The sequence below is a fragment of the Lycorma delicatula genome, chromosome 11 (assembly GCF_047948215.1).
Source record: "Lycorma delicatula isolate Av1 chromosome 11, ASM4794821v1, whole genome shotgun sequence".
Lineage (NCBI taxonomy): Eukaryota > Metazoa > Arthropoda > Insecta > Hemiptera > Fulgoridae > Lycorma > Lycorma delicatula.
Window position 1 is genome coordinate 62,632,080 of NC_134465.1, and position 16,198 is coordinate 62,648,277.

At 29.2% G+C, this 16,198-nt stretch overlaps 1 protein-coding gene across 2 annotated transcripts in view; it reads right to left on the reverse strand.

Annotated features, from left to right (window-relative positions):
- LOC142332554 (uncharacterized) overlaps positions 1 to 16,198 on the reverse strand; it is a 194,852-nt gene that overhangs the window by 34,106 nt on the left and 144,548 nt on the right. For both annotated transcript variants that reach the window (XM_075379009.1, XM_075379008.1), the window contains exons 9-12: positions 15,529 to 15,693; positions 10,821 to 10,986; positions 7,147 to 7,445; positions 2,391 to 2,602 (exon numbers count right to left, since the gene is read on the reverse strand). In XM_075379009.1, coding sequence (XP_075235124.1) covers positions 2,391 to 2,602; positions 7,147 to 7,445; positions 10,821 to 10,986; positions 15,529 to 15,693 — 842 coding nt within the window. The remainder of the gene's footprint in view (positions 1 to 2,390; positions 2,603 to 7,146; positions 7,446 to 10,820; positions 10,987 to 15,528; positions 15,694 to 16,198) is intronic.

Sequence of the window (16,198 nt, forward strand, 5' to 3'; positions counted from 1 at the left end):
CTTAATAAGAAAGTTATAGCAATTTTTTGTCATCCCCATTTCCACCCCCATGGTCCGATTTTTACCCATTAATGAACTTGACTGAGATTTTGGGTCGTTATATTTTATGTATCAATTTGAAAGTGATTGGTACAAAATTATGGCAGTTATCGTGTCCACAAGAAAGTGAAATATATATATAAAAACTTTTGAACTGACAGTGGTTTTGGAGTCTGGGGGATGTGAAACACGAAGATATGTCAAACTTTTCCGGAGTCAAATCATGGTACCCATTACAATAAGTAGCTTTCTCATGAAATCTACCTAAAAGAGTATTAAGTACCATGATAGCGTTACAAAATTGCAACAAGAAATTAACAGAAAAATTAGTAATAGTTTTTCTTTGAATACAATTATACAAATAATAGAACAAATTAATCGTACTAAGATTTATGATAAAAATAAATTTAAAAAATACATATACAAAAAACCATATTATAAAATATTTTGAAATTAATAATGAAGGAGAGGATTTAAGAGAAATATATATTCAATTAAATGTAATGAATGTAACAAAATTTATCTCAGCAAGACTAACAGATCTTTAAAAAAAGGTATAAGGACATTACAATGGTTACAGAATCAAAAACAGAGGCATATCAAAATGGCTGACCACTTGATGCAATGTAAGCACGATTATAAAAATAATTTAGAAATTTGTAATAAAAAAAAGAATATACTTGAAAAATATTATATGTATAAATTTAAACAAAAGTATGTAATGATTAACCAAAAGATTGTAAATGAAGATAATGTTTTAATTAAGACATCGTGGGTTGTAGCAGTTTTAAATTTTACATGATTCCAGTAATGGCAGTGGAATTGTGTTGTTACAAATTTTGTGGTTTTTAGGGTTTGTATATTCTAAACTTTTAAGTTTTTATTTCTTCTTTGGTTTTGTAATTATAGAATTACACACAGACTGATGATGCTGGATCCCATGAAAGTTGACTACTTTTTTGTATTAGGTATTTTTTCTGTTACTGTGTTTTGGTGGTTGTTTTTTTTAAATTTAATTAGCACAGTGGTTAAAATAGATAAATAAAGTAAAAGGTTTTTTTGTACTTCAAATGAAGTTTATTAAGGCAAACCTTTTTATTTTTTTGACAACCTTTGGCCATTTTTGAAGTAAAATCATATTCAAATCCCTGTAGAACTTCTATTTTCTGGAAAAAAAAAGGACTTAAGTTATTTTTCACATGCTTATTCTGAAGCCAACTTCATACCATTTAAGAGATTACTTAAATGACCAAAAAAATTGGTGATTTGATGGTAAAAAGTCAGGACCATTCGGTAGAAGCATTAAAACTTCTTAGACAAGCTCTCTAAATTTTACATAGACCAAAGATATGGGGGTCTGGCATTATTTGCGATGATTCTGAGCCCTTTATCTCAATTGCTTAATGTTATATTTTCAGCTGTTAGAGGTTAGAATTAATTATTTGACTCGAAGGCAGAGCAATTAATAGCAAAAATTCACTTTCCAATCCCGTCCTACACATGATTTACCATTGCTATCAATCCTCGATATCGTGGTATAAAGACCACTCTTTTCTGAACACTAATGTTAATTGATCTTTCATTACCCATAATAAGCACTTTCACAAATGGTTCAGTTGCATTATGTTTAACAACGATTTGCATATAGAAATTCAATCCATTATATTTTTCATTGCTAAATCATGTATCACACAAAAATTTAGATTTTTTTTGTATCCATCAATCTTAAAAAGGTTTAAAACTGTTCTAATAGTCAATGTTTAATCTGTTATTGATAAATAACCAATACTGTGCCCAGTCTTGCTCAATTTTTCCATGATTTTGTTACTATAAGTCATTGGCTGACTACAATTAAGTGCGTCATACTGATATCAAAATTTTCAGTTTGCAAATGCTTGAATCGGCTTTGTGCCAAAACAAAAAATATTAGCACCTCAGTTGCATTTTTCTTCTTTTTTTGTAATAGTTTCAAAACATATCAAATCTTCTTTACATTCATGATGTAATAACTTAATATAATCATAATCTTCTAGAAATACTGAACAATACATCCCTTTGCAATGTATCCAAGTTTTGACAGATTTCCTTATTATAATTATTATGCAACTTTTAAGTCATCAAATAGGAGACTATGAATGTTTTCCCCAACCCCAAAATACATATACACACTTTCTTCACATAAACACTAATAATAATAAACTATGATTTTTTCTTGTTATCTTTTTATTGAAATGGCCATCAATATGTAATTTTACTGAAATATTTTTTGAGCATAATCTTTTTACCCAATTAATAGCTTTCAACTAAATTACTGTCTAGCATAGTTTTTTTTTTACTTTTTAATTACTTACGTAATCCGTACTCTTTTGCAGGTGATGCTAACACTGGTCCTAATTGTTGTGGGTCACCAGCTAATACCAACTGTCCATAAACACGTTTATTTGGACCAGTAATTAACCCCATAAATGGTACTAAACATTCAGGTTCCATGCAATGGCCTGCTTCATCAATCAAAACATGTGAAAAATGGGTACCAGGAATTGGAGGATTACCTCCTATAAACCTAGAATGATAAATTTCACATTTATTTGTCTCTTCCTTTACATACACTAAAAAACATTACATTAAAAATATTTGTAAAATTTAATGTCAAACAAAAATATTTTCAAAGAAATAATTAGAAAATGAAATGGAAAATATTTTGTCTGGCAGCCTTAAAATTTCTTTTGCATTATATTTACTTATTAAACTTTGGCAAGTTATTTAGTAATTTCACTCCCATAAAATTTGTCTTTTTAAAAAAAATTCAAAAATAAGGTTTGGCAGATATTCTTGTCTACTTCTATTACTATAGTGAGAAAAATCACGGAATGTTTGTAGATCTTGTTTGTATCATAAACAATAACGTGTAAAATGTGTAGATTCTATACTTCCAGTATAATAAGACCAGCAGACTACATGCCTACAGATGCATTACTGCTTAAAATTTTTCATACATAAATAGCAGGTTTCCGAAACAATAAAATTTAACTTTTATTTTTTCCCAAAGAGGCTCCCTATGCAGACATGTGATATAACTATGTAAAAATTGCAGAAAACTGAAGTAACTGGAGCATCTCTAAGAACAAAAATTCAGATATTCACCGCTGACAAGCTTATCGACATGACACATCAATTCAGATATTGTCGTCAATGTTCAAACCAAAAATTTGATGTTAGAAATCTACTCCTATCTATATTACCATTAACTGGATATGAAATTGAACAGTATCTTGTCAAAAAAAAAAAAAATAATGAAATTGGTTTTGCTGAATAGTGAATTCCATAAATCAATGAATGGGTGGGTACATATCAAATTCATCACTCACTCCCTTGCAGTAGTTACAAATAATTTTAAACATCACTCATTATGAAATATCAATTTAATTTTGTCTCAAACTATATACCACAAAGGTTTATGTAAATACAAAATCTGTCATAACTTCCATTTAAGATGATTTAAAAACTGTCGCTAAGCTAACATCCAAAGTGTTGCCTTTCCCACTACTCTCTCAAAAAAAAAAAAAAAAAACCCACATAAACATCATCCAAAAAAAAAATTAACCATATTACTTGTCTTCAATAACCCACAAAACAGATAAGTTAATAAAAATTATATTTTATCACAAATAATTATAGTTATGAATTATTGAAACCACTTAGCGTTTCACCTCCGTGGCTTTCACAACTTCTAGATTAGTTTTTCAGATTGCAGATGATCTTAACACAGGTCCTAATTGTTGTCGATCACAACTAATATCAACATCCATGAACATGTTAATTTGGACTAGTAATTAAACCCATAAATGATACTAAACATTCAGGCTCCATGAATGATATGTTCTGTAGGATGGGTGAGGAACTATTTTTTTCATTCAAAACTTTTCATACATCTGAAGGATGTGGTAGCGCACATTATTGTGATATAACAAAGTTCAATATTTTCAGCCCATTTTTTCTGAAATGAGTCAGCATTATCTTTAGCACACTGCTGTACCGGAGAGCATTTACAGTCATTTCTATAGGTATCACATGTTGGCAAATGAATCCTTCATGATCAAAAAAGTTGATCATTATATCTTTAACTGCACTGTATTCAGAGCAGGTTTTCCTTTTCTAGGAAGTGGTGAAGGCTTCCATCAGGAGCTTTGTTGTATCATCACAGGATCATAATGGAAAATCCAAGACATATCAATGGTTACTAAATTATCCAAAAGCGTCTTCCTTCCTTCTTGTAGCAAGCCAGAAAATTTTTGCAGCAGAGTATACATTAATCCATTCAGTCAGGTGTTCAGAACCATAGAATCCAACAACATGCAATGCAATGCAATTCATACGCACACGCTCAACACAATATTGTAAGCAATGCTTTTTGAGATGTGTAGCAGTTCCTCAATTAATGCACACCAATCTTTGTAAATGATGACAAATGACACTCAAGCTTAAAGTTGTTAATCATTGTGCTCGATTCACCCACTCTCACTATATCTTCTGACCAAAAATGTGCCATGCCAACAAAAACATGTTACACACGAGACACACCCTTCAATGAATGTTTCATTCAACATTTTGTATATATTAGAAGCTGATTTTTTTAAATGGGCACAAAACTGAATTGCATAATATTTGGAAAATGTTAAAATATCAATCAACATTGACTAAAATTTGTTCCAAGGTAGGCAACCCAACACACCTTGTGCTCTGACAGTAAAGTATAAAATCAATTTGAAATTGACATCAAAAGTAGACAACACATCTGGATACTTGTGTGCATGCAGAGCTGCAATGTTGTGCGCTTTTAATTATCCTGTGAAAATCGCTCATATTTCTGTTAACTGTCGTATTATTTAATAAAATAACCTCATTTAAAAATAGTCAAAATAGCAATTTATATATTAATTTATACATACTGACTGCTAGAACAAGTTAAAAAACTAAAACACGTCAATAGCAAGTGATGAATTTTATGAAAGAATGAAATACCATCTTTTTCACAATGGTTGTGTGGCTTGCCATGTCAAAGAAAACAGGTGTCAGATACATGTCTACTTGAGACAACAAAAATTGTCTTTTGTAGATCAAAAGAAAGCTTATAAAATATATAATTTTGTCATTAGTCATTTGGCTTGAATTGACACAATCTGTTCACCTTCTCAGCGATACCTTTCCTTTTCATAAAACGACATGCCCAGCCTCTCCTCATTTTGAAAATGATAAACTAACACCTTGCATGTTTGTAAATTCTTTAGTCTTAAAACAGACCATTTTACGTGAACACACACACCTTATTACGCAATTCTTTAACATAGTCTTAATAATTCTAATTCAAGTTATGCAAATTTTCCAGTCTAGAGACCCTGGATGCTCTCCTTGATCATTAGTTTAGGCAAGCACCTGTTTTTGTTTCCTCCAGTAGTGCAGGCTAAATTCAGGAATTGAAATTCAATTCCACCTGCTCTGTTTTGTGTCTCCCTGCATAGTCAATCACTTTTAATTGAAACTCGCAGCATAATTAGAATATTTGCTATTAATCTTAAGACAATTTACAAAAATCATTTTTCGCTATAACTGCAACTGGCAAAGCAATACTGTAACTTAACCACTCAGTAACAAAAAGAAAATCGTAAAAGATCAACTGTTACCATATTAGATAGTAAATGTCTAACAATAAAAAAGGAAGACTCCTTTAACAGAAAAGAATGAAGGTGGGGAATTTTCTAACGGTATTCTCAGAATTAACCAATTCTTACCCTTACATCTACAATTTTCAAGAAAACTTCAAACTGGCTTGTACTAACGTATCAGCAGAGACTGAAAATTTGAAAATAAATCTTGTTAAAATTTTATTTTTTAACAACATTCTTTAGCCCTTTGCAGTCTTTTTATAGTAAATGACCAAGTAGCCTAGTCAATTTTTTTTCACTAATATCCTAGCCAGGTCCCATTTTTATAGCAAGGAACTCTCTCTATATTTCTGTCTTGAATGAAATTTAATTTCTCTGCAATTCCCAACATTTATTTTATTACATTATGACACCTGGAAATTCCTTTTTTCAAGTAAATAGATTTCTTTTCATACTTATAAAATTAGATTTATTTTCATACTTAAAAAATTACTTTAATTGTTTGTAGCTAAAATTTAAAAAAATAGTATAATAAAATTAAAAAATCATAAAATAATGCAAATCATCATCAATTATATCGCATTTTTCTCATAACGCATTATAACAAGTATCACTGAATGGCCCACTTCCCAAAGCTAAGTCAATATGATTATCAGAATTATCGGCATTACTCACAGAAATATCTTCAATATAGTTACAAACTAGCTGACTACTAACCTCAAATTCACTATCACTTTGTGATCCTGAAGGCCAATTAAGAGTATTTTCATTAACTGTTGGATCGCATTCACTATCATCACTAAACAGACTTTCCGAATCGTCACTAGAAAACTCAATCATAATATTTTCCAATTCGAAATCACCTGATGTGAATTTCAGAATAAAGAGTATACTACGACAAAGGGCTAAAAAGGGTTACAAATTCAGGTGAATTAGGAAAAAACTATTAAAATTAACTAAACGTAAATTACTAAACTATTAAAATTAGGTTAAATTAGGAAAAAACTGCCCTCAGCTGATGGTAGGGTGAAAACATCGGTCAGCAAAAATAGTGGAAAGAATGATGAGTGTTATGGCACAAAACATTACACCTATGAAATTTGGTTTTCTCTCGTTAAAGAAATTTATTAGCTTAAAATAAATTCCAAAAAAAAACTTCATATCACATTATTCACTATAACAGATGTAAGGATACATTTAAGTGAACTGAAGGTTTCCCACTGTCTGTCAATCAAACTGTTGGCTGGGTTAGGAGGGACGGGAAAGCAGTGTTTGTTGTACTGTAACATCATCTGATTACAAATAACATGACACATTTGTATATAAAATGTAAACACAACACACTAATACAATATAATGAGTAGTAGACTAGACACAGCAGTCAACGAGAGGCAAACTTTCAGCAAATGTATTGTATATATACATTATTAATAAACATACTGACCTTCCAGCAGTTATAATAGTAGTTATAACAATATTTTTCTCCATAATAGTTTCATAACTTGGTAAAATTATGTCACTACTTTTATTAATATTATTGTAAACTAGATTATGTGCATCTTCATGATTCCTAATAAGTTCCGATACTTGAGAATCTTTTGTAGAATGCGAGTACATTCTTAATATGTCTGAATCAGGAATTCCACTTTTAGTTAAAAGCCTTTCAGTTATAATATCAGCTGCTGCATTTGATGATGCACATATTAATTGTTTTCGCCGACTTTCTGGTTTAAGTTTCCAATTCTGAAAAAAAAAAGAATAACTGATAAAAAAGAAAAGACACATCAATTCAACACTTTAAGGTAATTATACAATTTTTAACTATTAATGTTCAATCAGACTTAAAAAAGGAGGAAAGTATTTGGATTTAGGAATTGTTTTTATTAAATTGATTTACAAGTGTGTAGTAGGAACTTTCAAGATGTAATTACTTTTCACTAGGATTATTTATTCTGGATAAAACTAAATATTACTGTTGTTCAGTTAGTCCTGAATAAGAATTTTACTTCAATATAAATAAATGTATTTACTTTTACATTCACCTTAAACAATGAGAATCTTGTGTATGAAACCCCTGCTTACAAAAAGAAACAGAAGTACCTGGATTTAAAATGATAAATTACACCAAAGCCACAAGTCTCCAGGTTGTAAGATTTTTATACATAGTTCAATGTACAAATGTTTTTTTTTTTTCTGATTTTATTCATATATAAAACACTTACAAGCGTTTTTCAAGTTTTCAGTCTTTGTGACCCAATTTTTATCGCGCCACCCCTCTCTATAACAACAATGTATACAATAATAATGTATTTTGACACTAAAGTTACAATATGACCTTAATTACAAACCTTAAAAATTACCAGAATAAGTAATTATTGATATTTTGAAACACCGACCCACTGCATTGACAAAACTAGATTCAATGCCTCTTATTTCTCTCTGTCTTACATCCACCATATCAAACATTCTTATGGCTTTATGAGAAATTCCGATTTTGTCTCAAACAATCTGGTACGTCTGTGCAGACATATATAAATGCTGCACCTCATTCACTTCCAGCCAGTCTCAGTCGAGTTGATCCTAATATTGCTATTGAATCTATTGTGACTATGTATGTTGTAATTTGAGAGTTAATTACAATTCACAGTATTAAATATTCACGACAGTAATTTTAACAGAATCATGGGTAAATTTTTAAGTGGGTGTAAGCTAGCATTACATGATAGTAAAGCATTAACAAGTGCACAAACAAGCGCAGTTTTGAAAATAAGATCAAGAAAATATCCTCAAAAATACTTATATTTTTGGTTTACCAGTATCAGTATTGAAGTAAATGAAGAAAAAATCCTGTGTATAATTTGCTGAAAACTTTCGGCAGCAGAGAACATGAAACCTAATAAACTTAAACATTTGGGAACACTTTATAGTGGGTACGTTTACAAACCCCCGAGAATTCTTTAAATTAAAATCATATGAAAAGCAAATCATTTAAAAAATAACCTTAGTTAAAGAAAAAGCTTTAATGCCCTTTCACAAAGTTTCATTTAAAATTGCCAGATGTAAAAAAAATCTCAAACCACTGATGAAGAGCTTATTTGCCAGCTACAACTGAGGTTGTAAAAACTATGTTTTGAGATAATTATGTCAAACAATTGCAGTCTATACCTCGATCAAATGATACTGTTGCCCTTCAAATTGGTGATAGAGCGGAAGATGTACATTATCAGTTTTTTGGGAAGTTGCATGGCAAATTGTTTTCAATTCAGCTTGATGAGGCATCAGAAAACAATAACGATGCACATTTCACCGCCTATGTTCGATTTTGTGATAGTGTGTCAACAGTAGACGAGCTAATTTTCTGCAAACCAATAGATCTAAAAGCAACAGCACTAGCATTATTTTCTATCTTAAATGATTTTTATAAATACAGTGGAAAAGTTGTGTCAAAATATGCAACAATGGTGCTAGTTCAATGTCTGGAAGATTCAAAAGTGTACAAGCACTTGTGAAACAAAAAACTCCACGGTGTGTCTGGACACATTGGATGATCCGCAGAGGAGCTCTGGCTTCCAAAGAAATGAGTCATGGTCTGAATATTGTGCTAACAACGGTTGTAATCATAGTAAATTATATAAAAATGAGACGCCTAAAATCAATTCCATTTGTAAAACAACTCTTGTATTTTTATCAGACTCCAAGCAAGAAGAAAATCTGGTGGCTCCTAAACAAAACTCTGTGGCTCACTCATCCTTATCAGAAAATCATACAATTTCAGTAATTATCATTCAATTAGTTTTGTAATCATTTATCCTATTTTATATATCCTTGTTATGCACTCGAACCAATCACATACATTTATAATTTTTCCACCCTACATACTAAATTAATACCATTGACGTATGTTCACCAGTAAAAGTGTTCAACACTGATTTTTTTAATCTCATAACCAAATAAGTTACGATTTCTTTAGTTGCATTACAGAAAAACAGAACACATCTTATACAAAATTTATACGCAATAGCGATTTCCTACAAACAATTTGTAATTTAAAAAGATAATACGAAAGAGCAAGTTTTTAATATGGTATTGTGTACTACATAAAAATATATAACTTCTTTACACAAACATTATTTTACCTCTACACTGTTTAGTGTTCAGAATAAAAAAAAAAAATTGGTATGGCCAGTTAAAATGGAAAAATTGACACATTAATATGTATAAATAAAGTAAATGTAAATAATATTCTATTGTACCTCTCCTTACGACTTAGTTTTAACATTGTACTAGCGCATCTTATTACCAAAAAAAAAACAGACTGAACAAAGTTGTAATACTTTCCTGACATTGGTTATTTATTCTTTTATAGTGAAAAAATAATGATACATTAATATAAACCAACAATGTTTTAATAAATAATAATAATAATTGAGAGTTTTAAATTCCTATCCCTAATGTTGCCTCAAGTATTTTTTTTTTTTTTTAGTAACTGGCATTATTACTAACCCTACCAAGAAATTAAAAAAAAAAAAAAACAGTTGAAAAATATGCAATAAATAGTCGGATTTTTTTTTTATTTTTGGTGAAAGGAAGAATTTTTACACATTTAAAAAAAAATTCCAAGTTAAATATGCACGCATTTACTGAGCTTAATATAAAAGTGGGGTTAGGTTTGACAAATTCTGAAAAAATATTTTTCTGAATAATCTTATCTTCCATAAGATCATTCCTGGAGATATTGACCTCAAAATTTCACTAACAAACTGCCCAATTAACACAAGTATCTGCAGAAAATTTCATCAAAATCAGTATATCCAATCAAACATTATTAAACTTCAAACATGCAAATATACACATGAACATTATTTCTCCCCCCCCCCCCCACTTTTCTTTCATGGTTCCTGGGACATGAAAATGCTGGAAATGCCAAAAAAAATTCATTCTGCATTTTCTGGCTGATAACCATACTTTCCTACTTGCAGCCTACCTCTAGAGCTATGATGCCAGGAAAGTTAAGTGAAACAAATTATCACTATTGGAAAAATAAAAAGAAAGTATGAGTTACAGGTTAAATCTGCAAATTTAAAAATCACAATTAAAAAATATATTTAAAAAAAATACCTGAATAATGGCCTCTACTAAAGTAACAGTCTTTCCTGTACCAGGAGGACCAAACAATAAGTAAGGATATGGCCTTGAAGTACAGTTAACAATGTTTAATACAGCCTGAGCTTGCTCTGGATTATTATTTATATCTTTATTGGAAAATTTTAACTTGTCAACAAAACTAAACATAAAACAAAATAAACAATAAAAAAGAAAAAAGTAAAATACATAACATACTTTAATATTTAATACTAAATTTATTTAACGAGTATTAATATATTTATATAAATAATGTTTTTATACATACACATAATCAAACCAAATTTTCAAAATAAATATTAGAAAAGAAACTAGCAGTTCTATGAACAAAAACCTTGTTAATTTTGACTGATGCATTCAGCTCAAATTAGTACAAAACTGTGCAATTTGCACAGACAAAACTTGATAACACAACTGTAGGAATTTCCTGGAACACAAGTCAACAGGGTAATCAAGTTCGGGACCAACCAGACTATTATTTTTTTACACTTAATTATTCATTTATCTAAATCTACTGCTCACCTGTGACATAACATTGCAGATTATTACAACAGCAAAATGTCAGTGTTACCATTCTTTGAAATATTAACTAAATTAAATTAAATAAATAAATATTTAGTGTAAAAAATTTGGTTGGCAACCCTGTGGAGTTTAAACATTTCATGCTCCAAGAGAACAAGAGAAAAGGGAATTTATTTAACGAGTATTAATATATTTATATAAATAATGCTTTTATACATACACATAATCAAACCAAATTTTCAAAATAAATATTAGAAAAGAAACTAGCAGTTCTATGAACAAAAACCTTGTTAATTTTGACTGATGCATTCAGCTCAAATTTGTACAAAACTGTGCAATTTGCACAGACAAAACTTGATAAAATCTTGTTGCATAAGGTCTGATAATGGCATATAAAAAAAAGCTGATAACACAACTGTAGGAATTTCCTGGAACACAAGTCAACAGGGTAATCAAGTTCGGGACCAACCAGACTATTATTTTTTTACACTTAATTATTCATTTATCTAAATCTACTGCTCACCTGTGACATAACATTGCAGATTATTACAGCAAAAATGTCAGTGTTACCATTCTTTGAAATATTAACTAAATTAAATTAAATAAATAAATATTTAGTGTAAAAAATTTGGTTGGCAACCCTGTGGAGTTTAAACATTTCATGCTCCAAGAGAACAAGAGAAAAGGGAATTTATTTAACGAGTATTAATATATTTATATAAATAATGCTTTTATACATACACATAATCAAACCAAATTTTCAAAATAAATATTAGAAAAGAAACTAGCAGTTCTATGAACAAAAACCTTGTTAATTTTGACTGATGCATTCAGCTCAAATTTGTACAAAACTGTGCAATTTGCACAGACAAAACTTGATAAAATCTTGTTGCATAAGGTCTGATAATGGCATATAAAAAAAAGCTGATAACACAACTGTAGGAATTTCCTGGAACACAAGTCAACAGGGTAATCAAGTTCGGGACCAACCAGACTATTATTTTTTTACACTTAATTATTCATTTATCTAAATCTACTGCTCACCTGTGACATAACATTGCAGATTATTACAGCAAAAATGTCAGTGTTACCATTCTTTGAAATATTAACTAAATTAAATTAAATAAATAAATATTTAGTGTAAAAAATTTGGTTGGCAACCCTGTGGAGTTTAAACATTTCATGCTCCAAGAGAACAAGAGAAAAGGGAATTTCCCACAAAAAAAGGTAAATTCCAAGATGGTGGATTACAGCACTAGCGCTCCGTGTGGTGAGAGTTTGTATTATTGACATGAAGAATGCACACTTAGCTTCTAGTTTAGAGCATTTTTGGCATGGGGGTGGAAAATTTGCAAAAAAAATTTGAAATATTATATTTTAACTGTTAACAAATATGCCTAAGAAAAACATGATCTTAATTAGGCAAAGTCCAGAGATTCTGAGGGTGAAAATTGTTGAAACTGATGTTAAAAAACCTGTCAGTTGTAAAAATTGTGCTCGTTATTATTGCAACTTTTTTTTTGTTATATTTTTGTTTACGATTACTGCTGATCAGCAGTGGTAATAAGAGTAGCAATAGCAGCTCATAAGATCAGTTTAATGAGAAATTAAATAATATATAAAACTGTTTTGGCGTTACTAAAAATATAATGTAAAAAATAATGACATCATATTATACATTAAAATAATAAATATTCAGATGCTCATAAGAAGAAGTGTGGTTAGGCAGTGTAAAAACCTGACGAATTCAATTTTTACAGAAAATAAATTATTTCGTAAAGGTTACAAATAGTTCCATCTTAAAAACTTACTAAAGAATGAATTTCATAAATTTCTCAGCTACGCTGGTCAAGTTATGCAATTCATTTTTTAAACAACTTTTTGGACACATCTGAAAGTTTTTTCAATTGAATAATTTGAAATTTTTGCTGTTAAAATAAAATAATATCTTTTTATTGAAAACAATAACCACAATTATAAATTATTTTTTTCACGTGTTTGTGTAAAAATATTTAATTCTAATTTTATAATGCAAAAAAGAATATTAGTGTATTAGCAAAAAAACATGTTTTTGAATTTTTGAAGATTTCAGGGCTTGTAGAGAACAGGCTTTTTGTAATGGTTAATATATTCACAAAAAATTGATTTTCAAATAAATTAAGATAGAAATTAAAAAAAAAAAAAACATTCGATTTTTATAAATTTGGGAGCTCCCCTATCAGGAGAATGGAAGTAAGTTATTTAAGTGACTATATTGTTTAAAAATGTTTTGAGCATTAAAAATTTGAATCTGGGAAAAATATTTTTTTATTTCGAGAGCTCCCAAATTCAAGTGAATGTACTCGGGGGAAATTAATTTTCAAGAAAATAATTCCAGTGGTGATATTAAATTAAAAAATAAATTTTGAAAATTACAACATAATTCTAAATAAACAAAGTTATAATTTTCTAAGGGATGAAAATTTTTGGCTGATTTTTTTCTTCAAGAAATACTAAAACAAAAAAGACCTATCAAAAACATTATGTTTTTTAAATTTTAAATAAAATAGGTCTTACAAGATGCATTTCAATTTAAAATAAATCAATAAATTAATTTTGTTATAAATCATTGGAGTAGGATAAGAAAAAATCTTACTGTATTTTGAATGAAGGCCCATTGATATAGAGAAAAAAGATTCAAAGAACACTCATCAATTCCTTTTCTGAAGCAAGAAATAACAATAAATAAATATCATATTTTGGGGAGGAGGTAAATATTAAGCAAAAATTTTCAGTAATCTGTAACCTTGATAAAATAAACTCAACTTTTGTAAGGAAAATGTTTTTCTTAACAGCCCCATTAAGAATCTGAAATATTGTTTGAAACAAAACACCCAACCCCTTTATTCAATTTTTGCAAAAATGAAATACCATTCTTCCCCCTGGGTATTCTTCTAGACTTACAACTCTAGAAGAGCATCCTTAGTACAGAGTGAACATTATTACTGAAAGTAGTACAAAATTCACCACTGCGGTATAACAAATTTCATAAAACTAAAGTCACTATTTAAGGTTAAATATTGGCAGAAGACATATTTATCTACAACTTAACCCATTTTTAAATGAAAATTTATTTTCAATAACTTTTTATAACTATGTTTATAGCAATATTTTCATATTTTTGAAATAATTTCAACTTCTTGCTAATAAAACTTGCTGAAAAATTTAAGTTTTAGTAAAACCAATTCAATCATCTGAAAGTATGCGTGTTTTATTCACTAAAAACAGCTAAATTATTTTTAAGTTTAAAAAATTACAGAAAATAGTGATTGTTTTTCCCAATTTGAGAAGATGGAAAAATTAATTTTTTTTTTATAACAGACAACTGAAAATTTGTTATAAAAATAATAATAAATAGCCTGTACGTATAAAATTTGTAGATAACAGCATTAAGAAGAAATTACATGTGTATTTTACTTTATTCAAATTTGTTTATAAGTATAGGGGCTTAAATCAAGAAACTGGAAAATTTCACCCTTAAGCAAGAAAACTGGGCATTCAAACATTCAAAATATGATTAATTAATGGTCTTCAGTATTAGTTAGTTATACGTGCCATTTTGATCTCCAAAAATATCTTTAATATATCAAATGTTACAGGCATTTGTTATGGTGCAAGCTACTTGTAACTATATACTGATGCAGCGGGCGCATACTCGCATGACTACTTAGTGAGTGGCTTTTTTTAAAATTAATACTGCCGAACCTATTGCTCATAGAAAAAGGTGCTCAGTAAAGAATTGTGTAGAATTTTCTGTTTTCTGATAGTGCAAACACCGTATCACTATTTTAATAAATAACCAATGTATTGAACGAAAACCTCAAGAAACTGAAAAAAAGATTTTTTACTATAATTTGTTAATAAAAAAATTAGCAACAAGATACTTTTATAATGAGTTTCATACGTTAAGTTAATCTACACACCTATAGGGACCCTTTTCACAAGGTCTTGCTTAGGAAAATTTTTTCTGCTATTTCAACAGTCCAAATCTATTAAGCCTCTAAGACTACAAATTAGAACTAATTAATTAAATATAAGTTTATAATAAAAATCAAGTAGCAGTTTTTTCATCCACAAAATAAACAGTAATTGCAAAAAAAATACAAGAGTAATAGTAACTTACTTTGGACTTTTCTTATATGGAAAATTTTCTAATGGAAAAAGAATAAACTCCATCTGTTCTTTTTTTACAAATTCCAAAGCTCGATGACACATTCTATATGGAAGTCTTTGAGGTACAAATTTAGCATTAACTTGTGTAGACTCAGGTTTTAATAACTTATGAAAACTGAAACAATTGAGGGAACATTAGCTGTATTAAACTTGAAACAAAACACGAATTAATTTTTTTGTATTAAATTTAAAACAAAAATAGTTTAAGAAATTTTTCACTACTTACAACAAAACATTCCTTAATGTTTAACAAAATCACCAATTAATTATGCTAGGTTTTTCCATCATAAGAAAAATTCATTATAGTCAACCTGTTAATTTGTTATTGTTCCAAACAGTATGGAAAATGATTAATTAGCAAAAAGCCTTTCTCATTCCACAAAACATTTACATGCTACTTCAATGACGTTTTAAAAAAAAAGAAACACCAACCTACTGAACCGAACTTACTTTTGTTTGTTCTATGAAAGATCTGTTTCATCACTGCATCAATTAAAAAAATCATCTCGCTTACATGACTTCTGAAATCACAAGCATGCTCTTATCTTCCTCGAACTATTAAAGACAAGGTGTGCTGACTAAAGAATCAACCTAAATGATTTTCTTGAGCCAAAATGTTC